The 25280-nt window shown below is 42.9% G+C and overlaps 1 protein-coding gene across 2 annotated transcripts; it reads left to right on the forward strand.

The window, feature by feature from the left end:
• Positions 1–2499: 2499 nt before the first annotated feature.
• Positions 2500–24031, forward strand: lrrc45 (leucine rich repeat containing 45). 2 transcript variants are annotated; one of them, XM_063002799.1, is made up of 18 exons: positions 2500–2592; positions 5466–5739; positions 6632–6693; positions 6865–6935; positions 8710–8888; positions 11080–11208; positions 12095–12207; positions 12291–12349; positions 15038–15115; positions 15226–15361; positions 16332–16409; positions 17903–18014; positions 18119–18189; positions 18265–18357; positions 20923–21015; positions 21317–21490; positions 22632–22779; positions 23808–24031. In XM_063002799.1, exons 2-18 carry the CDS (start codon positions 5508–5510, stop codon positions 24002–24004), a joined length of 2025 nt encoding a protein of 674 aa, XP_062858869.1. In that variant the 5' UTR covers positions 2500–2592; positions 5466–5507; the 3' UTR covers positions 24005–24031. The 2 variants fall into 2 exon arrangements, with proteins under 2 accessions (XP_062858869.1, XP_062858870.1); XM_063002800.1 differs by lacking the exon at positions 11080–11208.
• The last annotated feature ends 1249 nt before the right edge of the window (positions 24032–25280 follow it).

Raw genomic sequence — 25280 nt, forward strand, 5'->3', positions numbered from 1 at the left:
AAAAAGACACAATTAAACTTTTCATGTCGTTCTTAAACATATTATGACGTTTTGTCATCACCTGCAAAGCTGACACATACGTGTCAGCGTCAAATAAAGGTGCTAGTTCAGCAAAACACAAAACTGCAGTTAAAAGGAGAGAGTTTGTCAGGTAAAGAACAGGTAACACAGAAGATGATGTTACTGCTGCAGAGGGAGTTTTTGCATTTCACACCACAAAGGATCACAACAGCTAGAGATCAATGGACTGCACGTCTGCCTTTTTAATATTTAGGAATATTTATAAATGCATTTGTTAGTTGTCTTGTTAATAAGTAGCTGTTTATTTATTTGAGTTCAGTAACATAGTTGCATGGTTACTGATGCATTTGTCAAATATTTAACCCCCTACTTTATACACATTGCCATGGTCCCACCAGTTTCCGTCAGGCCCATGCTGCCACCCTGCCCAGTGTTCTCTTTTTTGAAATATGGTCACGCTATTTTAAACTGACTCTGATTTTTGTGTACATTTACAATTTCGGCAATTAGCAGACACTCTTATCCAGAGCGACTTACAGAAGTGCTTCCATAGTAAACATTACCTTACTCTAGTTTAAATACACAATAGTCCAAGTTTTTTGCAAAAAATGAATAAGAGCATTAGTAAGTAAATAAGTACATGTCAGCTTAAGTGCTTAGTAAAGAGGTGATGAAGGTTTTTAAAGACAGTGAGAGACAGATGTTCGGACAGACCACTTGGGTGCTAGAACAGAGAAGAGCCTTGATGTTTGTCTTCCTCGAGTTCTGGGTGGAGGATCAAAGTCGGGCGAGACTAGTGGCTCGGAGGTTGCGTGGTACAGAGCGGGGTTTGATTAGACCACGAAGGTAGCTTGGGGCTGGTCCATTTTTGGCTTTGTAGGCGAGCATCAGGAAGCCAGTTCAGAGAACGCAGCAATGGGGTGATGTGGCGGTGTTTAGTTTGGTTAAAAACCAGACAGGCAGCTGCATTCTGAAGGGGTTTAATAGTCGACATTGGAGCTCCTGCCAGGAGGGAGTTGTAGTAGCCAAACCACGATATTACAAGTGACTGGACAAGAATCTGAGTGGCTTCCCTGGAGAGAAATGGACGAATCTTCCTGATGTTGTAGAGGAGGAACCGGCACGCTCTCCTTATGTTGGCTACATGACAAGAGAAGGTCAGCTGGTTATCCAGGACAACACCAAGGCTTCTTACATTATCAGATGGTCTGATCTAGGAGTCATCAAGAGCGATGACTAGGTCCTGGGTTGGAGACTGATCTCCAGGAATAAGTAACAGCTCTGTCTTGCTGGGATTGAGTTTTAGATTATGAGTTTGTGTAGCCCAACCAACCATTACTGTTGCAACAGATATTGTACCTCGCTACAATATTCAACACTGTCAAAATACTAAATAAAATTCAGTTGTAAATGCTAACGTAAGTCTCAGCTCGCATCTCAGCATGTCTGCAAGATATCTCACAATGGATGTCGGCTCATCATCTAAAACTTAATCCCAGCAAGACAGAGATGTTGCTCATTCCTGGAGATCAGTCTCCAACCCAGGACTAGTCATTTCTCTGGATGACTCCCAGATCAGACCATCTGATAAGGTAAGAAGTCTTGGTGTTGTCCTTGATAACCAGCTGACATTCTCTCCTCATATAGCCAACATGACAAGATCCTCCTGTACAACATCAGGAAGATTCGTCCATTTCTCTCCAGGGAAGCTACCCAGATTCTGGTGCAATCACTTGTAATCTCACGATTGGACTACTGCAACTCCCTTCTGGCTGGAGCTCCCATGTCCACGATTAAACCCTTACAGCTCATTCAAAATGCAGCTGCCTGTCTGGTTTTTAACCAACCCAAACACTGCCACATCACCCCACTGCTACGTTCTCTTCACTGGCTTCCTGTAGCTGCACGCATTCAGTTTAAAACACTGACGCTCGCCTACAAAGCCAAAAATGGACCAGCCCCAAGCTACCTTCGGGGTCTAATCAAACCCCGCTCTGTACCACGCAACCTCCGAGCCTCTAGTCTCGCTCGACTTGAGCCCCCATCCAGGACTAAAGGAAGACAAGCATCAAGGCTGTTCTCTGTTCTAGCACCCAAGTGGTGGAATGAACTTCCTCTGTCTGTCCGAACATCTGAGTCTCTTGCTGTCTTTAAAAAACGATTAAAAACCCATCTTTTTACTAAACACTTACGCTGACTTGTAGTTATTTACTAACATTTTGTTCCATTCTTTTCCATTTCAAAAAAAAAAACAGGTTTAAGCAGATTTGTGTTCTTTGACTGTTGTTTTCCTAAACTTGAGAAATGAAATGTTCACTATAGAAGCACTTCTGTAAGTCGCTCTGGATAAGAGCGTCTGCTAAATGCTGAAAATGTAAATGTAAATGTAACGTTTACATTGTAGTCGGGGTAGTACCACCAATACTACATTTCCCAGAATTCCTCACTGCTTGCTGGCGCTTTACTTCCTGGTTACATATCAACTGTCAAAACTGACATCAGGCAGAGTGTAAACATTACATTTTAAAGACGCATGGAGGTGAATATGGAAGCGTAATTTAATAATACACAGTAAGATTATTTTTATTTATACGACTTACCTTTTTTTGCTTTATTTTTCTTCCCAGAATGTGCATAATTTGTAGCTAGCCTAGAAGTTTACATGTAACCGTTTGAACTGGCAAGCTAGCTGCAAGTAGCAAATGAATTTATCAATAGCGAGGTTTAGTTTTTATTTTTTTATTTATGTTTATTCATCTTTATTGTAAAGATGAATGTCTATAAACTCTACTTTTGTTCGCTTACATTTATTATTTCTGAAAGCTAAGGTAAAATGGTGTTCGGGAAATCACATAGAAGTAACAGTGTTCCATACAGTTAAAATGTATTATATTATTTATATTCAGCTCCATAAATTTAACAAAAATAACAACTTGGTTCTCTAAAAAGAAGACAAAGCCTGTCACTGTAATAAATACAAAAATTAAATTACAGTGTTCATTGATTTATTTATTCATTCATTCTGATCAGGGTCGCGGTGTGTCTGAAACCTTGCCTGAATTTAGAAATGCACCCAGGACAGGACGTTAGTATATTACTATTAAACCACCCACTTACACCTAGGGGCAGTATAAAGTAGCTATTATTCTTATGAGCATGGTTTTAGGAGGTGGGAGGAAAAAAAAACCACAAAGACACGTGGAGAACATGCTAAACCGGTCCAGGTTTCTAGTCCAGGTTTCACAAACTGCCCACCACCACTAAGATCCGGGTGGCTGCAGCCCTGCGATGGATTGGCACCCTGTCCACGGAATTCCTGCCTTCCACCCAGTGTTTCCCAAAAGGAACCGTTCCCACTGCAATCCTGACATCTGTATGTAACATGAGATCTGAATTTTCTCCATCAGCTCCTTCCACTTATGTACGAAACAGCCGTCTTTGCAGTCGTCCCGCCCAAATCGAACCGTTTTTGGTTTTTATGTTCTTGGTTGCGCACTTATCTTTACAAGCGGTGTAGGTTACGAAAGAAAAAATGCAAAAATGGTGCAAACTGGCTACTGATGAATGAGAACTTTGTAGATGAGCGGTGCTTTAGGCGGGCTGAGGCGTAGCTACAGTGGGGTCAAAAAGTATTTAGTCAGCCACTGATTGTGCAAGTTCTCCTACTTAGAAAGATGAGAGAGGTCTGTAATTTTCATCATAGGTTCACTTCAACTATGAGAGACAAAATGAGAAAAAAAATCCAGGAAATCACATTGTAGGATTTTTAAAGAATTTATTTGTAAATTATGGTGGAAAATAAGTATTTGGTCAATAACAAAAGTTCAACTCAATACTTTGTAACGTAACCTTTGTTGGCAATGACAGAGGTCAAACGTTTCCTGTAAGTCTTCACCAGGTTTGCACACACTGTAGCTGCTATTTTGGCCCATTCCTCCATGCAGATCTCCTCTAGAGCAGTGATGTTTTGGGGCTGTCGCTGGGCAACACGGACTTCACAAATTTTCTATGGGGTTGAGGTCTGGAGACTGGCTAGGCCACTCCAGGACCTTGAAATGCTTTTTACGGAGCCACTCGTTCGTTGCCCGAGCGGTGTGTTTGGGATCATTGTCATGCTGGAAGACCCAGCCACGTTCCATCTTCAATGCTCTCACTGATGGAAGGAGGTTTTGGCTTAAAATCTCACGATACATGGCCCCGTTCATTCTTCCCTTAACACGGATCAGTTGTCCTGTCCCCTTTGCAGAAAAACAGCCCCAAAGCATGATGTTTCCACCCCCATGCTTCACAGTAGGTATGGTGTTCTTGGGTTCTTCTTCTTCCTCCAAACACGACGAGTTGAGTTTTTACCAAAAAGTTCCATTTTGGTTTCATCTGACCACATGATATTCTCCCAATCCTCTTCTGGATCATCCATATGCTCTCTGGCAAACTTCAGACGGGCCTGGACATGTACTGGCTCAAGCAGGGGGACACGCCTGACACTGCAGGATTTGAGTCCCTCTCGGCGTAGTGTGTTACTGATGGTAGCCTTTGTACTTTGGTCCCAGCTCTCTGCAGGTCATTCATCAGGTCCCTCTGTGTAGTTCTGGGATTTTTGCTCACCGTTCTCATGATCATTTTGACCCCACGGGATGAGATCTTGACCCCAAGGGAGATTATCAATGGTCTTGTATGTCTTCCATTTTCTTACAATTGCTCCCACAGTTGATTTATTCACACCAACCTGCTTGCCTATTGTAGATTCACTCTTCCCAGCCTGGTGCAGGTCTACAATTTTCTTCCTGGTGTCCTTCGACAGCTCTTTGGTCTTGGCCATGGTTGAGTTTGGAGTCTGACTGTTTGAGGCTGTGGACAGGTGTCTTTTATACAGATAACGAGGTCAAACAGGTGCCATTAATACAGGTAACGAGTGGAGGACAGAAGAGCTTCTTAAAGAAGAAGTTACAGGTCTGTGAGAGCCAGAAATCTTGCTTGTTTGTTTTTGACCAAATACTTATTTTCCACCATAATTTACAAATAAATTCTTTAAAAATCCTACAATGTGATTTCCTGTATTTTTTTTTCTCATTTTGTCTCCCATAGTTGAAGTGTACCTATGATGAAAATTACAGACCTCTCTCATCTTTCTAAGTAGGAGAACCTGCACAATCAGTGGCTGACTAAATACTTTTTGACCCCACTGTATGGTAAGAAACAGCGGCTACGTTTCATGTCAATCACGTTGACCTGTTTGAATGAGGTGCGATCTACCAGCGATCGATGTATTGGGCACCCCTGGTCTAGGTGTGTATGTAATGCTGGTACCAATTGAACCAAACCCCGTAGTCAAATGAGATTAATTGCTATTACAAATTATTATCCACAATCCAGCTTCTAATTTCAAAATTTTCTTGATGATCCTACTTGACTTTGTTTTTCAACTGCTCTGTATTCATGTGAAGTGATCAAGGCAACAGTACCGAGACGCTCGCCCCTCTCTAGAGATGGAGGAGTTCAGGCGGACCTACCAGCGGCTGTGTAAGGAGTCAGGCGTGGAGCCCCAGGATCCGGTCCTGTCTCAGCTCCAGGACGTCCGGGCTGCGTCCGGGGGTACCAGATTGGACCTGAGCGGCCAGAATTTGATGACGGAATCTTGCGCCATGCTTGGCAAGACTCTGCAGAAGGACACGGTTTTTACTGAGCTCGTACTGAGCGACTGCATGCTGAGTGAGGAAGGTGAGTTGCCTATAAACATATAACAATGCAGAACACACAAGACAAGCAGATTTAATGTCAGTGGTTGTATTTGTATTGTAAGTCAGGCGACAAAAACATTAAAAAAGCACAACAGAATTTTTAGCTCCACTTACCATATAGAAGCACTTTGTAGTTCTACAATTACTGACTGTAGTCCATCTGTTCGTCTGCATGCTTTGTTAGCCCCCTTTCATGCTGTTCTTCAATGGTCAGGACCCCCACAGGACCACTACAGAGCAGGTATTATTTAGATGTTGGTGGTGTGTTAGTGTGTGTTGTGCTAATATGAGTGGATCAGACACAGCAGCGCTGATGGACTTTTTAAACACCTCACTGTCACTGCTGGACTGAGAATAGTCCACCAACCAAATATATATTCAGCCAACAGCTCCCTGTGGGCAGCGTCCTGTGACCACCGATGAAGGTCTAGAAGATGACCGACTCAAACAGCAGCAATAGATGAGCGATCGTCTCTGACTTTACATCTACAAGGTGGACCGACTAGATAGGAGTGGACAGTAAGTGGACCATCAGTGCTGCTGTGTCTGATCCACTCATCATCCACAATCATCCACCACAGCTGCCTGTTAACCCACCTTGCTTACTGGTTTTAGAGTTGTCTGTCTGTCCGTAATGACACCTACCATCAGCCCAACCTTTAACAGAACCCTGACTGTCACATGCACAAATATATGGTTAGCTGTTTCTGATATTTTGTCCACTTTTTGTATCCAGTATATGGATTGCTAAAAATACAAGCAGCGTTTATTTACCCACTCATAATTTTTTGAGTTTGGCTGCTCACGTTGCAGATCTTGTGCTAATTGGATCCAACGAGTCATTTTTTGACCCTCTCTCATCTCATTTACAGGTACAAAGCTTCTTCTAAATGGGCTGTGTTCTAACACCATGGTAAAAGTGCTGGATCTGAAGGTATGGATTAGCCTTAAGTTTTACTGCACTCATTAGAAACATGTGTACAGCTGCTGCTATAAATAACTACAGGGAGGACACACTTCTGTAGACATCATTTGCATCATTGATTGGTATGGGCCAGCAGCATTGGCCTGTTGAGTGAACCCTTATTTGTCTTTCTTTTATTAGGGTAACAACTTAAGAGGAGTAGGAGCGGAGGCTTTGGGGAAGTTGTTGGTGAGGAACAAGACATTACAAAGGTGAACGCACAGTTCAGTGTACAGTAGTAAAACCACCTTTCAGTTCTGTGTTAGTTTATGGAGACATTAAATCAGGGGTGTCCAGACTTCTTTTTGGGGGCTAGATGTAGAAAAAATATTCAATGACGGGTCACAGACTGCTTGATTACTAATATTGACAACAGCACAATGCAATAATGCATGGACATTTGGGAAAATTTACTGTTGCCAATCTACGTTCTGCATGTTTAAGTCAAAGAACCCAGAAAAAATGTGGCAACAGAGAACACATGCCAAACACCTCACAGACAATGACCATAGAAACACATTGACCATTCTGCATTCTATACTTTGTGTAGCCCAACCAACCATGACCATTAAATACAACGCTGCCGAAATACTAAACGGGTCACAGACTGCTTGATTACTAATATGGACACCTCCTTGTCATTTCAGTGCCTATCTTTAACGATCTAATGAACTCGTCTTTGACAGTGTTGTGTAAACTAAGATTTTGATTACCAGGCCTAACTGAGCAAGTAGGTTTGTGTGTAGTTTGACTGACGAGTCGGATACTGCCCACATTCAGAGTTTATTGTGCACCATCAGGCTTTGGACGTCTGTCCAAGAATTCAGGTACATAAATGTACTGTAGATGTAACGTGAATTATGTGGACAGTACATGGGAACGTTTTAGATTTGTTTATAGCGACACCCAGTGTTCAAACTAGGAACTGGGTTCGAACTAGGTCACCCGGCATGAAATATTCAATAAAATATAATTAATCATAACATTGAATCAGTTGAATAAAAAAGTAAGTAAGTAAGTAAGTAAATTTGATTTATAAAGCACTCTTAAAACAACTTACGTTGACCGAAGTGCTGTACATCGAACAAGCATACATAAGAAAAAAAAAGTAAAACCAAGTAAAAATACAGAGTAAGAGAGAAAATAAAAACAGATAAAAATAGACTAGACAATTAAAATTACCACGGCTCCTCACTGTTCAAATGCCAGCTTATAAAGGTATGTTTTTAGGAGTGATTTAAAAACAGCGGCCGAAGGTGCTTGTCGAATATTAGGAGGTAGAGTGTTCCATAGCCTCGGAGCATAAACTGCAAAGGCACGATCACCTTTTAGCTTCAAACGAGCCCTAGGAACAGTCAACAAGTTCTGAGTGGCTGATCTTAAAGATCGGTTGCGGGAGAAAGCATACCACCGAGATAAGCCGGGGCTTGACCATTAAGCGCTTTAAAAACAAATGAAAGCACTTTAAATTGAATCCTGTGCTGAACAGGCGGCCAATGTAGTGAGGCAAGGACGGGTGTAATATGGTTTCTTTTTTTGGTATTAGTCAGTAACCTTGGTGCTGCATTCTGGACTACCTGTAAGCGCCGCAACAGAGACTGACTAATCCCAATATACAGAGAATTACAGTAGTCAATTCTTGCAGAAATGAATGCATGAATAACTTTTTCCAGGTCAGAATAGCAGAGAAAAGGCTTCATCTTCGCAATATTTCTGAGCTGGAAGAAGCTATTCCTTACCACAGATCTGAGGTCAGAGTCAAAGATAACACCAAGATTTCTCACACATGTTTTGACACGTAGACATGCAGACAAGTGACCAAGGTTATTGGAGATACTATTGATGTGATGAGGGACCCCCAAAAATGATAACCTCTGACTTGCTTTCATTCAGCTGAAGGAAATTGTCATCTCATGAATGAGATTTTGTACTATGTGTTATTTATAGCTTAAAAGTTGTTAATTTGTCACATTCTCTTGTTTACAGGCTTGTCTTGGAGTGGAATGCTCTAGGAATGTGGGAAGAAGGCTTTTCCATATTCTGTGAAGGTCTTGCTTCAAACAGTTCCCTTAAACAGCTGGACCTGCGCAATAATCAGATCAACCACCAGGGAGCAGCAGAGCTTGCTTCAGCTCTTAAAAGGAACTCCGTTGTACAAGAACTTGGTAAGCATTGATCGCCCTGTTGAAGGAAATGGTGATTTGATAAATACGCTTGCTGGGCTGCTGTTCTCTTTAATGTTGGGAGCGGAGATGTTCACAAGTCCCAAAATACGAGTCCGAGTCAAGTCACGAGTCTTCAGGCTAGAGTCCGAGTCAATATAATATACACAAAACATACTTATATATAAAACATACGTCTCATACTTGTCCCAGAACAGTTGGGACAGTGGTAGCCTAGTGGGTAGAGCTTTGGGCTATGAACCGGAAGATTGGCGGTTCAAATCCAGGCTCTGCTAAGCATCCACTGTTGGGTCCTTGAGCAAGGCCCTTAACCCTGTCCATTTTACTTAGTGCCTTTATTTCCGTAATAAGAAGGTTTCAGTTAAAAGCTTAAACTGATACGTTTTGTTTTCATTGCAAAACAAAAGCGCGCAATAAATCACAGCACAGCGGCCAAAATCCAAAACACAGCAAAAAAAATCAGAACCACTGCTTACCTGAGCTTATGTTCTTCCAGATGCTATTACATTTATAACCGTGTGTCCCATTAGGAATATAATCCGTTATTTTGTAAATGTGCTTATAATTAAAAACCTCCAAACTCTTCCCGGTTGTGAAGTAAAACACGGACTCGTTAGAAAGCCGATCGAGCGTTTCATGACACATCATGTGTGTGATGCAAACTGAATAAATGCAAATAACAAAGAGCATTTCTTACTAAAAATTACAATCAGAAGGTCTGATTGGTTCAGAAAGCGGGTTCAGTCTTTCAACCATTAGCGGCAATTCTGTCTGTATGGAGCGTTCCATTCACCCCGGTTGTTCCTATTAAGTGCACTATGTAGGGAGTGAGATTCCAATCCAAATGTAACGAAAATGTTTAAATGAAGTGAACTTCAAACTGTGTAGGGAGTAGGGAGCGACGCTTCGTCACTACGCCGGAAGCTGGCTGTAACGTTTACCCGTTGTGTGTGTTGCGGGTTAAGACGGCCGGAGCGTTATTAGAGAGCAGAATATTTACAATCATAATAATAATAATATATATATAATTGTCACATGTAACTAATGTTAACACATGCTGACGTTAGGGACTCTTGTTGTTCACGAGTCATTTTTTGCGAGTCATGAGTCGAGTCATTTGAAATGAGTCCGAGTCGAGTCTGAAGTCGCTGTGCGAGATCCAATTTAAGCAGATTCAAAAAGAAATTCCTAGTTTGAACACTAGGGCTGCGTCCAGAATCGCATACTTAGAGAGTATGTACTAGATTGGAGGAAGTATGCACTACTCTGCAGGTCAAAAAATACATACTTCCAGTACAGAAGTGTGCAGTATGCACACAACACCGCTACGCACTACATCCGCCATCTTTCCAACGTCAAGTGATGACGTGGGACGTGATGACGTAATATCACCATGGTTACAGACTCGTTACAAACCCCACTCGCCAAACTTTTGGATATTTATCGTGTTTTTGTTATTAATTCGTCTTTAAAATGTTTTATTTTATCTATCTTGCTTACACTTGTAAACAGAGGACCGCTATCTTTCTTGTTTCTTATTCCGCTTCGAACGCCTACGCAGCTCCAGTTGCATTATGGGATACATTAACGGACCGCAAGTGTGCATCGCTTGCATACTCAAACATGGCTGCCCAATAAGTAGGTCATCCGGGTACTTCTCGCGTACCTCTTTGTGTATAATATGTATTCGGACATACTAACCGCTCTCGCGTACTCATTTCGCGTACTATTGAGCATGGAAGTATGCGATTCCGGACGCAACCTAGGCGTCGCTAACACTCCCCATCTCGTTTTCTTATAACTCGAACGTTAATATTGTTCCTGAACCTCTGGTCAGACCTGGCAACTACAGAGAAAGATTTCAGGCACTATGGCAAAATACCTATGTTTACTGATTTCAAAGGGAAGTAGGTATGTTTAATTTCTAAGAAAACTGTAATTGCTGTTGCTCTAATGATGAAGTGTAAAAACGTTCCCAATAGGATTATTCACTGATGGGCAAGCTGTAGCCTGATGGTTAAGGTACTGGAGTAGTAATCAGAAGGTCACACCATTGCCAGCTTGCTGCAGTTGGGCACTCAAAAAGTGACGAACACAAGTCTGCAATGACTGACCACACAAATAAAGTTTGGACACAGCTGATCTATTATACTGTGTGTGGTGTGTGTGACAGACCTGCGCTGGAATAACTTCGGACTGCTCGGTGGCCGCTCCCTGCTGGATGCTCTGCAGCAGAACCGCGCCCTCCTCCGGCTCGAAATGGCTGGCAACAGCGTTCCGAGCGACACCCTCAAAGCCATCGGTACGACACATACCAACAATTTTGTAATCGTAATCGAGCAAGGATGCGTAGTTAAAGAAACATCTTAAAGCCATGGTCACACCAGAAACCTGAGATTCACTTGACTTGGTTTGGGAAATGGATATGACCACAGAGAAATAAGAAATAAGCTTTTCTGCTAGTTTACATGCAGTTTCGGAATTCAATCTTCTCGACAGTTTGTCAGTTTAATAAAATAAAAAAAATAATTTTATAGGATGGCTCTAAGCTTTATTCATTAGGGGTTTGTTTGCCCGACTATTAAACTCATATTAAAGAATATAAATTAATAAAAACTATTAAACTATTAAAGAGCTGTTAAATATGTAGCACATTTTCTTATGTTTGGATATTTTTCCTCAGCCAGCAGGTTACAAAATTGTCCAGCATATGCCCTTGACTTTATATGAATGTCAGATTGTAGGGTTTAAAATTTCCTATGTAACATGAGATCTGAATATCTTTGCAGTGTTCTTGCCGAATCGAACCGTTTTTGGTTTCTTTGTGCTTGGTTGTGCACTCATCTTCACAAACAGTGTATGTTACAAAAGAAAAAAATGCAAAAATGGCGCAAAGTGGCTACTGATGAATGAAAACTTTCTAGATTCGCAGTATTTTTAGGTGGGGCTGAGGCGTAGCTCTGGTAACAAACCTCAAATAAAAAAAAACAGTGGCTACATTTCATGTAAATCACGTTGACCTGTTTGAATAAGAAGTGATCTACCAGTGTGTACTGTGCGATCGACTGGCCGATTGCGATTCACGTATCAGGCACCCCTGGGTTAAAACATGGTGTGACCTCAGCTTAGGACAAACATGTTGTTGGTATTGCTGATTGTAAACTTTGATTCGACTCTGTTAACCCTAGAGCAGTCTATGGACCACAATGCAGACAGAAAGTCCACCCTGCGAGAAAGCCACACCAGGACTCAGGTGCTCAGCAAGGAGATCCAGAACCTCAAGAAAGAAAAGGGTCGACAGGTCAGTACTGACACTAGATGAAACATTCGTTTGCTTCTAACTAAAAATGATGCTCGTACTTATACTCTTTTGATTTTGTGCAGTTTCTCAGTATGATGGAGACTATTGATAAGCAGAGGGATGATATGGGGAGAAGCACCAGGTCAGTTTTCCTTTTAAAGATTTAGGCATGTTATTATAGGGTGACCATATTTTGGTTTTCAAAAAAGTGAAAGACACTTGGTACCGGGGATGGGGGGCGGGTAATTTCATGTAATTGGTGGCACCATGGTAATGTGTATGGGTTAGAGGTTTAAATATTTGAACTTATTAAACGTTTCTTTGATGTATTGCGCAATCGTATCAGCTGATTTATTTGGAGTGTTTCTAACTTAATCTTATAATTTAATCTTTCTGTCTGCTTGTCTGTCTGTCTGTCTATCTATTTATCTATCTGTCTGTCTGTTTTTCTATCTATCTGTTTAGCTATCTATATGTCTGTCTATATATCTGTCTGTCTGTCTATCTCTCTATCTACCTGTTTGTCTATCTATCTACCTGTCTGTCTGTCTGTTTATCTATCTGTCTATATACAGTGTATCACAAAAGTGAGTACACCCCTCACATTTCTGCAAATATTTCATTATATATTTTCATGGGACAACACTATAGACATGAAACTTGGATATAACTTAGAGTAGTCAGTGTACAGCTTGTATAGCAGTGTAGATTTACTGTCTTCTGAAAATAACTCAACACACAGCCATTAATGTCTAAATAGCTGGCAACATAAGTGAGTACACCCCACAGTGAACATGTCCAAATTGTGCCCAAATGTGTCGTTGTCCCTCCCTGGTGTCATGTGTCAAGGTCCCAGGTGTAAATGGGGAGCAGGGCTGTTAAATTTGGTGTTTTGGGTACAATTCTCTCATACTGGCCACTGGATATTCAACATGGCACCTCATGGCAAAGAACTCTCTGAGGATGTGAGAAATAGAATTGTTGCTCTCCACAAAGATGGCCTGGGCTATAAGAAGATTGCTAACACCCTGAAACTGAGCTACAGCATGGTGGCCAAGGTCATACAGCGGTTTTCCAGGACAGGTTCCACTCGGAACAGGCTTCGCCAGGGTCGACCAAAGAAGTTGAGTCCTCGTGTTCGGCGTCATATCCAGAGGTTGGCTTTAAAAAATAGACACATGAGTGCTGCCAGCATTGCTGCAGAGGTTGAAGACGTGGGAGGTCAGCCTGTCAGTGCTCAGACCATACGCCGCACACTGCATCAACTCAGTCTGCATGGTCGTCATCCCAGAAGGAAGCTGACGCACAAGAAAGCCCGCAAACAGTTTGCTGAAGACAAGCAGTCCAAGAACATGGATTACTGGAATGCCCTGTGGTCTGACGAGACCAAGATAAACTTGTTTGGCTCAGATGGTGTCCAGCATGTGTGGCGGCGCCCTGGTGAGAAGTACCAAGACAACTGTATCTTGCCTACAGTCAAGCATGGTGGTGGTAGCATCATGGTCTTGGGCTGCATGAGTGTTGCTGGCACTGGGGAGCTGCAGTTCATTGAGGGAAACATGAATTCCAACATGTACTGTGACATTCTGAAACAGAGCATGATCCCCTCCCTTCGAAAACTGGGCCTCATGGCAGTTTTCCAACAGGATAACGACCCCAAACACAACCTCCAAGATGACAACTGCCTCGCTGAGGAAGCTGAATGTAAAGGTGATGGACTAAACACAATTGAGCACCTGTGGCGCATCCTCAAGTGGAAGGTGGAGGAGTTCAAGGTGTCTAACATCCACCAGCTCCGTGATGTCATCATGGAGGAGTGGAAGAGGATTCCAGTAGCAACCTGTGCAGCTCTGGTGAATTCCATGCCCAGGAGGGTTAAGGCATTGCTGGATAATAATGGTGGTCAAACAAAATATTGACACTTTGGGCACAATTTGGACATGTTCACTGTGGGGTGTACTCACTTATGTTGCCAGCCATTTAGACATTAATGGCTGTGTGTTGAGTTATTTTCAGAAGACAGTAAATCTACACTGCTATACAAGTTGTACACTGACTACTCTAAGTTATATCCAAGTTTCATGTCTATAGTGTTGTCCCATGAAAAGATATAATAAAATATTTGCAGAAATGTGAGGGGTGTACTCACTTTTGTGATACACTGTATCTGTCTATCTATCTGTCTGTCTACCTGTTTATCTGTCTGTCTATCTATCTATCTGTTTGTCTTTCAATGTCTGTCTATCTATCTCTCTATCTACCCGTCTGTCTGTCTATCTGTCTACCTGTCTATCTATCTATATGTCTGTCTGTCTATTTGTCTATCTATTTATCTGTCAATCAGTCTGTCTGTCTACCTGTCTGTCTATTTTTCTGTCTGTTTATTTGTCTGTTGATCTATCTATCTGTCTATCTATCCATCCATCTATCTGTCTGTCTGTTTGTCTATCTGTCTGTCTGTCTATCTATCTACCTGTCTGTCTATCTATCTGTCTATTTATTTATCTATCTATCTATCTATCTATCTATCTATCTATCTATCTATCTATCTATCTATCTATCTATCTTATCTGTCTGTGTATCTATATATCTGTCTGTCTGTCTATCTATCTATTTGTCCATCTGTCCATCTATCTGTTTGTCTGTTCATCTATCCATCTATCTGTCTGTCCATCTAAATCAATGCAAAAACACAAACACACAGTATAGCGTCCGAAAAACAGGACGTGTCCGGGGGGAAAAGTGGACGTATGGTCAGCATAGTTATTAAAATAAGGTGTCCAGTATGGCAGGTCATAAGAAATAAAATATTACAGTTTTGTTCTTTCAGAAATTCAGCGATACATCTGGGGCAACTACAGGAGGCTCTAGATGAACGCAAATCTACTGTGAATTCCCTCACAGCCAAGTACGCAGACTAAAGACGTCACCTGATATTTTATTTCATGCCGTCTGTATGTGAGTGTGAGTTAAATTAAAGCTTCATACAAATTGTGGTTTTACTTTCTGTTTTTGTAGGATACACATGATCGAAGCTGCTCTGGCTCTGTCTGACCAGAAGGTTAATAACCTGGGAGATCTTCTGACTAAAGCCAAAGTGGACAAGACTGAACTTATAGACAGGCACTCCAGAGAGATGAAGAAACAACACGAGGTGTGGCATGGCACTGATAGACACTATATGGACAGTATTGGGACGCCAGGTGAAATAAATCAATTTGTGCTTTAGTAAAGGCCATGTTTCAGTCACTCTGTGCACAATGCAAGGCATATAAAGACATAAAGAAATACTCCAGAGAATGACCTGGAACATCAATTTTGATGACCAACATCAGTACCCAGGCCTAGAAATCCTCTTGACTGAACGGGCACAGATTCCCACAGACATGCTTCAAATTCTAGTGAGAAGCCTTCACAGAAGAGTGGCTGTTGTTAGCTTTTGAATAAGATGTCTAACCAGTTAGTGGCCAGGTGTCCAAATACTTGTGGCCATATAGTGTATAAAACCTAATTTCCAGAAAAGTTGGGACATTTTTCAAAATACAAAATGCAGAAGAACACTAAAAGATTTTTTGTGTTTTCACAAGCAAGGTTTAACTCATTTGGAATTTGATGTCTGCAGCACAGTCAGAAATGTTGGGACGGGGTGTGTTTAGCCCTGTGTTTTATCACATATCTTATTATTATTGAGACTTTTTAGCAGTTTGGGAACTGTTGCAGTTTTGCAGGTGAATTTGTTATGCAAGATTGAGCATCTTGAATCGATTTCGTGGTCAATGGTTGATGATTCCATGGTCTGCATGGTCAAGAACAGGGTTTTGTCCATGATATTTTACTTGACCCAGGCAACACAATGCATATAACTCTCTATACAAGATGTAACAATGCCTCCACAAAGGGGCGTTCAGGTACAAGTTTTTAATATTTAATTATTATTATATTACTCTGCGACCCATTTTTTACTGTTCGCAACCCTAAGACCCAGGATTTAACAAACCCTTGTCTAGCCCGTTGTTAGTGCACTAAATATTACAGAGAATTAACACAGGTTCTTTTATTTTATTGCATTTCATTTTTCAAACATCCCATAGATGTTATCGCTGACTGTAGGGTTTGATTTTCAGGAGCATGTTCTTCAGGAAGGAAAGCTTTTAAAGGAGGTGAACGGCCTGTCTGAGAAGAACCACCAGCTGAAGAACAAGGTACAGTGTTTCGGGAACTGGATGGTAGACTTTATATGGGTGTAGTGGGATTTGGTGAGTGAGACAGGCGTCTACTGTGGGGTAGATGGGAACTGCTGGACGAATGCACATTTACACACCGATGAGGCATAACATTATGACCACCTTCCTAATATTGTGTTGGTCCCCCTTTTTCTGCCAAAACAGCCCTGCAACTGTGATGATCTGTGTATTCTGACCACACGGGCCAGCCTTCGCTCCCCACGTGCATCAGTGAGCTTTGGCCGCCCATGACCCTGTCGCCGGTTTACCACTGTTCCTTTCTTGGACCACTTTTGATAGATACTGACCACTGCAGACCGGGAACACCTCACAAGAGCTGCAGTTTTGGAGATGCTCTGACCCAGTCGTCTAGCCATCACAATTTGGTTGCCCATTTTTCCTGCTTCTAGCACATCACTATGAGGATAAAGCAGCTTGCCTCTCACACCAAAGGACTTAAGTCTCTCTAGGAAGTAAAGTTGGCTTGAATCTTCTTATACCACCTATCAACATTCACCTCCCATCCCAACTTATTACTCAGGTGGACACCCAGGTATTTGTAGGTGTTAACTCTGCAAAGTTTGGAAACTCTGGAAAGTTTTCCTCCTCATTCTCCTTGCTAATAGCAGTGTCATTGGAGAACTTTTGTAGATGACCTGTCTGAGATGCGTAACTAAAATTGTAGGTGCAAAATGTGAAAAGAAGGGAGCAAGAAAAGTCCCCTGTGGAGCCCCTGTGCTGCTCATAGACTATAGTCTCACATTGTGTAACAGCATTCCCAATCTCGATCCCAATCTATAACGCTATAGCAGGGTGCACTCAACCCTCTTTGGGAAATTTCACTTTTTTTCTACCTATGATTCGATGCGATCCACAAAACTGGGGTCACAATATGATCTTTTCCCGAGTTTTTAAACAAAAGATTCCTTTTATTATTTCTGCTTAAAAAAATACTATAAAATAATGTATTTGTGCCTATCTTTTATTTATCTAAATAATGTTTTTTAATGTTAATTTTTAATGTTAATGTTAATTTTTAATGTTAATGTTAATTTTCTGAGGTAGGTACAAACTATGCAAAACAATGCTATACATTTCCCTTTTTGTGTAAAAACTGAAATAAAATAAATCCCACATTAAATAAATAAATAAATAAATAATACAAATAAAGAAAGTATCCTCACATACATAAATTTGGCTTGAAAATTCCGAACCTGGCAATCCTGTAGTGACGTCGACCAGGCGAGGTGAACAGCGCCAGTTCCCTCTGCTGTTCAAAGTGTATATCGATTCATTATACATGTAAACCGATTTGAATCGTTACACATGTGAATCGATTTTTAACTGTCTTGTGGTGCGTCGTTACATCCCTACAAATAACGTATTTGTCTTACATGCTACATCGAGTAGCTTCTGTTTGTTAAGAATGACGTACTGCATGACCCTGTGCAATGTGTGTCCCTGTACTACAGCTTGAGGAGTCTGAACGGCGCTGCAGATCTCAACAGGAGCAAATCTTCCAGCTGAAACAGGAGCTCACGAACTCCACTGCAGAGTTAAAACTACGTCTGGCCCAAACCGAAGGTTTGGATTTGTATGCACACACACAACCTCACAAAATACACACAAACTAGTCCTGCTGTGCAGCTTTAGCTTCTACTGTGATGTTTTTTTACTTCATGTAATAGAGCGCTTGGACTTGGAGAAGAGAAGATCCAAACAAGCTCTTGAAGACATGGATAGCTTACGGCAGAAAGAGGTAAATAATAATTAACACTCATTTCTGATGCTAAAGCGTTTTAGTATTAAGAGTTTGGGGTTTTCTTTTGTGTAGGTGGATCATGTGAACAAGCACTTGGAGGAGAGTGAGAGAGCTCTACAGGAGCGCATTGTCAAACTTGAAAACCAGCGGATCAAGCTTGAGGAGGCAAGACTTCAATTTATTAATAAATAATATTGGACATACACCGATCAGCCATAACATTAAAACCACCTCCTTGTTTCTACACTCACTGTCCATTTTATCAGCTCCACTTACCATATAGAAGCACTTTGTAGTTATACAATTACTGACTGTAGTCCATCTGTTTCTCTGCATACCCTTTTAGCCTGTTTTCACCCTGTTCTTCAATGGTCAGGACCCCCACAGGACCACAACAGAGCCGGTATTATTCAGGTGGTGGATCATTTACAGCACTGCAGTGACAATCACATGGTGGTGGTGTGCTGGAGTTTTTAAATACCGTGTCCACTCACTGTCCACTCTATTAGACACTCCTACCTAGTTGGTCCACCTTGTAGATGTAAAGTCAGAGACGATCGCTCATCTATTGCTGGATCGCTCGTCTTCATCAGTGGTCACAGGACGCTGCCCATGGGGCGCTGTTGGCTGGATATTTTTGGTTGGTGGACTATTCTCAGTCCAGCACTGACAGTGAGGTGTTTAAAAACTCCAGCAGCGCTGCTGTGTCTGATCCACTCATACCAGCACAACACACACTAACACACCACCACCATGTCAATGTCACTGCAGTGCTGAGAATGATCCACCTAAATAATACCTGCTCTGTAGTGGTCCTGGGAGAGTCCTGACCATTGAAGAACAGCATGAAAGAGGGCTAACAAAGCATGCAGAGAAACAGATGGACTACAGTCAGTAATTGTAGAACTACAAAGTGCTTCTATATGGTAGAAACAAGGAGGTGGTTTGAATGTTATGTCTGATCGGTGTATATTTCATTAATCGGATGGCAGCTACCTGGGCGTACAACACAAAGTCAGTTTCAGTTTAGTCATATCCAATTACCTGATTGTGTTTCCCTTCCTCTATACTGTTGCTGACTTCCACTCCTGACCAACACACGCCCCTCTGACATGTGTGCAGAACCCGACCGCATCTTTTCGCCTGCATGAGGCGTTCGTATGGGGCTCAGTCACCCGCACGGAGAGTCACGCACTGATCCCCATTATTCCTCATCTCTGATCAGCCAGCAGAGATCGTTATTGCATCAGTTATGAGGAATCCTCGTTGGCATCCACCCTATGAACGAGCCAATCATTGTCCGTGTAGGCGCCCAGCCTGCCGGCAGCAGAGCCGAGATTCAAAATGTGCTAGCGTGTATGTTTTTATCAGTTAGCCAGCTAGAAATGCTAGTAGTGCCAAAACGGTCAACTCACATTTCTTATCCAGGCATCTTACTCTCTCTGCTCTGCTCTGTACAATCTGGTCCCACTGTGGTGTACAAGATGTAACATAAATCCTCCACTAGGGGGCATTCCCATACAAGTTTATTTAATTATTATTTTAATTTAAACACTAGAAGTATGACAGGGACGCACCCTCGGCACCACATCAGTCCTTTGCTGTCCAGTTTGTTCACTCCACTTACTCGCATCATTTTCGTATGCCAGTCCAACTCAGTGGCATCTCATCTCAGTCTTTCCACAGTGACTGGAGGTCAAATCTAACTGAGTACCCATGTTGCTATGTAGCATCTACCTTACCACCCAGTAGTGATTGTAGCAGAAAAATAGCTGCCGCTAGGCACAGTGACTGGAAGTAAAAATCGGAGTACTTATGTTCCTATGTGGCACCTATGCTACCAGCTGGTCCACCTTGCCACCCAGTAGTGATTAGTAATAGAAAAATAGCTATGGATGGCCGACAAATCAGCGTTGTGTACGGAGAGGAGCACTCTGTTCTCATTCCTGTGCAGGCGCTATCAATCAGCCAGCAGGTCATAATTGCACCAGTCATGGGAGAGAGACCCCATCCGGCTTAGTCCCGCCCAGATCTGAACAACCAGGCCAATCGTTGTTCACGTGTGGCCGCTCGGCCTCAGCCGGTAGACAGAGCTGAGATTCGATACGATGTATTCGAGATCCCAGCTCTGGTTCCAGCGCGTGTTTTTACCGCTGCGCCACATGAGCGGCCATGACCAGACGCTTTTTAAGTAAGTGTGTTTATTTATTTATTTATTTTAAAATGTTTACCCCTTTTTCTCCCCTTTTAGCGCATCCAATTGTTCAATTAGCATCGCGCTTCCTCTCTGTCTATGCCGAACCCCGCCCTGACGGAGGTGATTGAAGCTAACCCGTATCCCCTCCGAAACACGAGCAGCAGCCAGATGCATCTTTGCCACCCACACATTGGCGAGTTTGGCGCCACCTAGCGTTGCATGCGGAGAGACACACCCTAAGGGCACCCTCTCCCATCTCTGTGGAAGCGCCTCCAATCAGCCGGCGGAGAACGCAATCGCATTCTAAAAGAGAGAGACCCACGTCCGGTTCTTTGTCCCACCCCCCACATGAGCAACCGGCCAATCGTTGCTCATATAGCCACTCGGCTTCGAACCGGTAAAGCAAGGCTGGATTCGATACGACGCTTCTCAGAATCCAGCCCTGGTTGCAGCGCGTTTCTTTTTACCGCTGCGCCACCTGAGCGGCTAAGTAAGTGTGTTTAATTCGTTTCATATCCCTACTGTCTGCACAGGAGCTGAGCCGAACGAAGGCCACGGTGGTGACCGAGAGGGCTCAGGCGGAAGAGGAGCTGGGGAAAGTACGCGTACAGATGCGTCTGGAGGAGGTACGGAGCTCTGAATAACAAGTGCGCTTTTGACGCTCAGCTATTTTTAGGGCCTAGCGCAAACACTAACTGTAATGGCACTTCTGTGTGTCAGCGACCTGATGTCCGAAACATGAGATAAACTGAAAAAATCCTCTGTTGGGGTGCGCTGGCAAGCCAGTCCAGCATCTCTACCCTGTTCTGAAATGAAATGTCCCAACTTTTTTCAGATTTGGGGTTGTGAATGTATATGATCGAGCTTAAACTATGAAACATGTGATCAGTTGTAGTTATTGCTGTTATATTTGCTTTAACTGTGCAGCAGCAGAATCTTAGCGGCATGGAGGATAAGCTACGGAGCGCACGCCAGTCACGGGACGAGGCCCAGACCCACTGCACGCAGCAGAAGCAGACCATCGCCGAGCTGCACAGCCGAATCGGCCAACAGAGCGCCGAGACGGACGTCCTGCGTCGCAAAATAGATGAGCTACAACAGGTGGGCCTAACTTAGTTATACTAACACATTGTACAGGTTTGAATCCTTTTATCTGAGTCTGAAGTCTCTTGCAGCATGATGCTGCCAGTGGTGTGTTAGTGTGTGTTGTGCTGGTATCTTTAAACACCGTGTCCACTCACTGTCCACTCTATTAGACACTCCTACCTAGTTGGTCCACCTTGTAGATGTAAAGTCAGAGACGATCGCTCATCTATTGCTGCTGTTTGAGTCGGTCACCTTCTAGACCTTCAGCAGTGGTCACAGGACGCTGCCCACGGGGCACTGTTGGCTGGATAATTTTGCTTGGTGGAGTATTCTCAGTCCAGCAGTGACAGTGAGGTGTTTAAAAAATCCAGCAGCACTGCTGTGTGTGATCCACTCGTACCAGCACAACACACACTAACACACCACCACCATGTCATTGTCACTGCAGTACTGAGAATGATCCACCACCCAGATAATACCTGCTCTGTGGTGGTCCTGTGGGGGTCCTGACCATTGAAGAACAGGGTAAAAACAGGTTAAAACAGTATGTAGAGAAACAGATGGACTACTGTCAGTAATTGTAGAACTACAAAGTGCTTCTATATGGTAAGTGGAGCTGATAAAATGGACAGTGAGTGTAGAAACAAGGAGGTGGTTTTAATGTTATGGCTGATTAGTGTACCAATATATTAATGTTAGGTGCGTGCTTACCTTAGGCCTTATAGGAATGGAGGCACCGCAGGGTGGATCCCTTTTTGGGCCCGGAAGGATCCATGGCAATCCTGGGAGGGAGCACCTACTGTATATTAGCAGAGCGTTTGGACAAACACAGGACGTGGCTTATAGGTTATAATCATGCCCATCTGTCAACCAATTTTTATTTCTGCGCTATCCCTTTTCTATCCACTTTCTCCATTGTGGGCTGTGAATGCTCATTTGTTACTGTCTCTGTTTCTGATATTTTGGCCACTTTCTTATTTTACCATCGCCCCTCAGCATCGTTCTACCTCGGTTGGGTTCATTATAAGTTCTCACAGGTGCCTTGGTGGCGAGGCTTGACCCGCCCTGTTCCAAATATATTACACTGATTCCTCAAATAAGTAATGAGGTCTGTACGTGCACCATTGTGATTCTGTGGTACTGGTCTTGTTTCTAGGAGCTTGCAAGAAAAGACCAGGAGAAGGTGGCAGAGGTGACACGGGTCCGGGTGGAGCTGCAGGAGCAGATCGGACACCTTCAGGCTGAGAGGACCGTGCAGAGCGGCCTGAAGGAGAAGATCGCCGCTCTGGAGAGAGAGATGAAAGGTACGAACTTGCAGGTTAAAGTTGATGGGTTTGTTTCATTACACAGGACCTCCTGCAGACATCCCACCTCCCGCATTTTCATATGGGCTCCCTGACGCCCACAAGCGAGTGAGCAAGAGCTAAAGACACACATATACACCGATTAGCCATAACATTAAAACCACCTCCTTGTTTCTACACTCACTGTCCATTTCATCAGCTCCACTTACCATATAGGAGCACTTTGTAGTTCTACAATTACTGACTGTAGTCCATCTGTTTCTCTACATACTTTGTTAGCCACCAGGACCACTACAGAGCAGGTAGCAGGCAGGTGGTGGGTCATTCCCAGCACTGCAGTGACACTGACATGGTGGTGGTGTGTTAGTGTGTGTTTTGCTGGTATGACTGGATAAGTCACAGCAATGCTGCTGGAGTTTTTAAACACCTCACTGTCACTGCTGGACTGTGAATAGTCCACCAACCAAAAATATCCAGCCAACAGCGCCCCATGGGCAGCGTCCTGTGACCACTGCTGAAGGTCTAAAAGGTAGGAGTGTCTAATAGAGTGGACAGTGAGTGGACATGGTATGATCCACTCATACCAGCACACCACACACTAACACACCACCACCATGTCAGTGTCACTGCAGTGCTAAGAATGATCCACGACCTAAATAATACCTGCTCTGTGGTGGTCCTGTGGGGTTCTGACCATTGAAGAACAGAGTGAAAGCAAGTTAATAAACATGTAGATGGACTACAGTCAGTAATTGTAGAACTACAAAGTGCTTTATATGGTAAGTGGTGCTGATAAAATGGACAAAGAGTGTAGAATCAAGGAGGTGGTTTTAATGTTATGGCTGATCGGTGTAGTAAGACAGAGTGACAAATAGAGCATCCTGATTGGACTATCTTTATGCTTGGGAGACTTATGAAGTTTCTCTGTGGGCGGGGCTTTACAGTCCAGTACTCTAACCACTAGGCTACAAGTGTCCAACACTAAAATCATCTGATTATTTGATTGTGTACCTTCCTCTGTAAAACAGCACTCGGTACCTCCCACCGAGAGGCGCTTCTGGACAAAGAAAGCGAGATCTCGTCTCTGCAGGAGCGGCTGCGCATGCGAGAGGCCGAGATCCAGCGCATGCGCGACGACGAGGCGCAGAGAGCCAGTTTCCTCCAGAACGCCATCCTGACTTACGTCCAGGGATCCTCACTTGGACACTACAGCCCTAAAAAATAAACCGCTTTGAGATTCGAAACCTGGAAACATCTGATGGCTGGACTTTTGGTATTCTTATCAGGTAAACTTTGGATGGAAATGATGAAGCTCTTTAGATGAAGGACTAAAATGATATTATTATTTAATAATAAAGGTTGGTACGACTTATTGGAACTTGACATTGCAATAACACACTTCCTTTTGTATCAGGTAAACAATGGTCAGTTGCAAAATATCATTTGGGGGGTCCTTTGGACATTCTATAATTGGTTTTGCACTATAAACAGCAGATCTCAGGACAAGAAACCTCAAATCATTATTTATAAGGATGAATGAAGACACAAGCATTAAACCATCACTGTTTTAGTAAGTGTTTTATACTTGATAAACTGGTTTTATACAATAAAAAGTTCATAAATGAACAAATGTGTCCTGTTTGTAAATATAAAATAACATCGACTTAGACCTACAGAGCAAGTAGATGTGTGAAAATGTTTTATTTAATTTCATTTGTTAATAAACATCCATTCCTGCATTTCAGGCCTGCAACACATTCCAAAAAAAGTTGGGACGGGGGCAATTTAGGGCTAGTAATGAGGTGAAAAAACTAAATAATGATGTGATTCCAAACAGGTGATTGTAATCATGATTTGGTGCAAAAGCAGCATCCAGGAAAGGCTGAGTCTCTGATGAGCAAAGATGATCAGAGGATCTCCAACAATGTACCTCGAAGACAGATTGGAAGGGATTTGCATATTTCTTCCTCTACAGTGCATAATATCATTAAACCATTCAGGGAATCGGGAGGAATTTCAGTGCGTAAAGACCGAGGGTGCAAGCTTAACCTGAACACCTGTGATCTTCAATCCCTCAGACGGCACTGCATCAAGAACCGTCCCTCAACAATAGCTGATATAACCACATGGGTGAGGGATTACTTTGGCAAACCTTTGTCGAGCACTACAATACAGAGTTACATGCACAAATGCCACTTAAAACTTCACTGTGCAAAAAAAAAGCCTTATGTTAACCATGTCCAGAAGCAGCGTCAACTTCTCTGGGCTCGGAGGCATCTAGGATGGACCGTCACACAGTGAAAACGTGTATTGTGGTCAGATGAATCAGCATTCCAGGTCTTTTTTGGAAAAAAATGGACGCCGTGTGCTCCGGACCATCCAGACTGTTATCAGGAACAAGTCCAAAAGCCAGGGTCTGTCATGGTATGGGGGTGTGTCAGTGCCTCTGGCGAAGGTCATTTATACTTCTGTGATGGCAGCATTAATGCAGAAATGTACAC

This window comes from Trichomycterus rosablanca, chromosome 10 (assembly GCF_030014385.1).
Source record: "Trichomycterus rosablanca isolate fTriRos1 chromosome 10, fTriRos1.hap1, whole genome shotgun sequence".
NCBI lineage: Eukaryota > Metazoa > Chordata > Actinopteri > Siluriformes > Trichomycteridae > Trichomycterus > Trichomycterus rosablanca.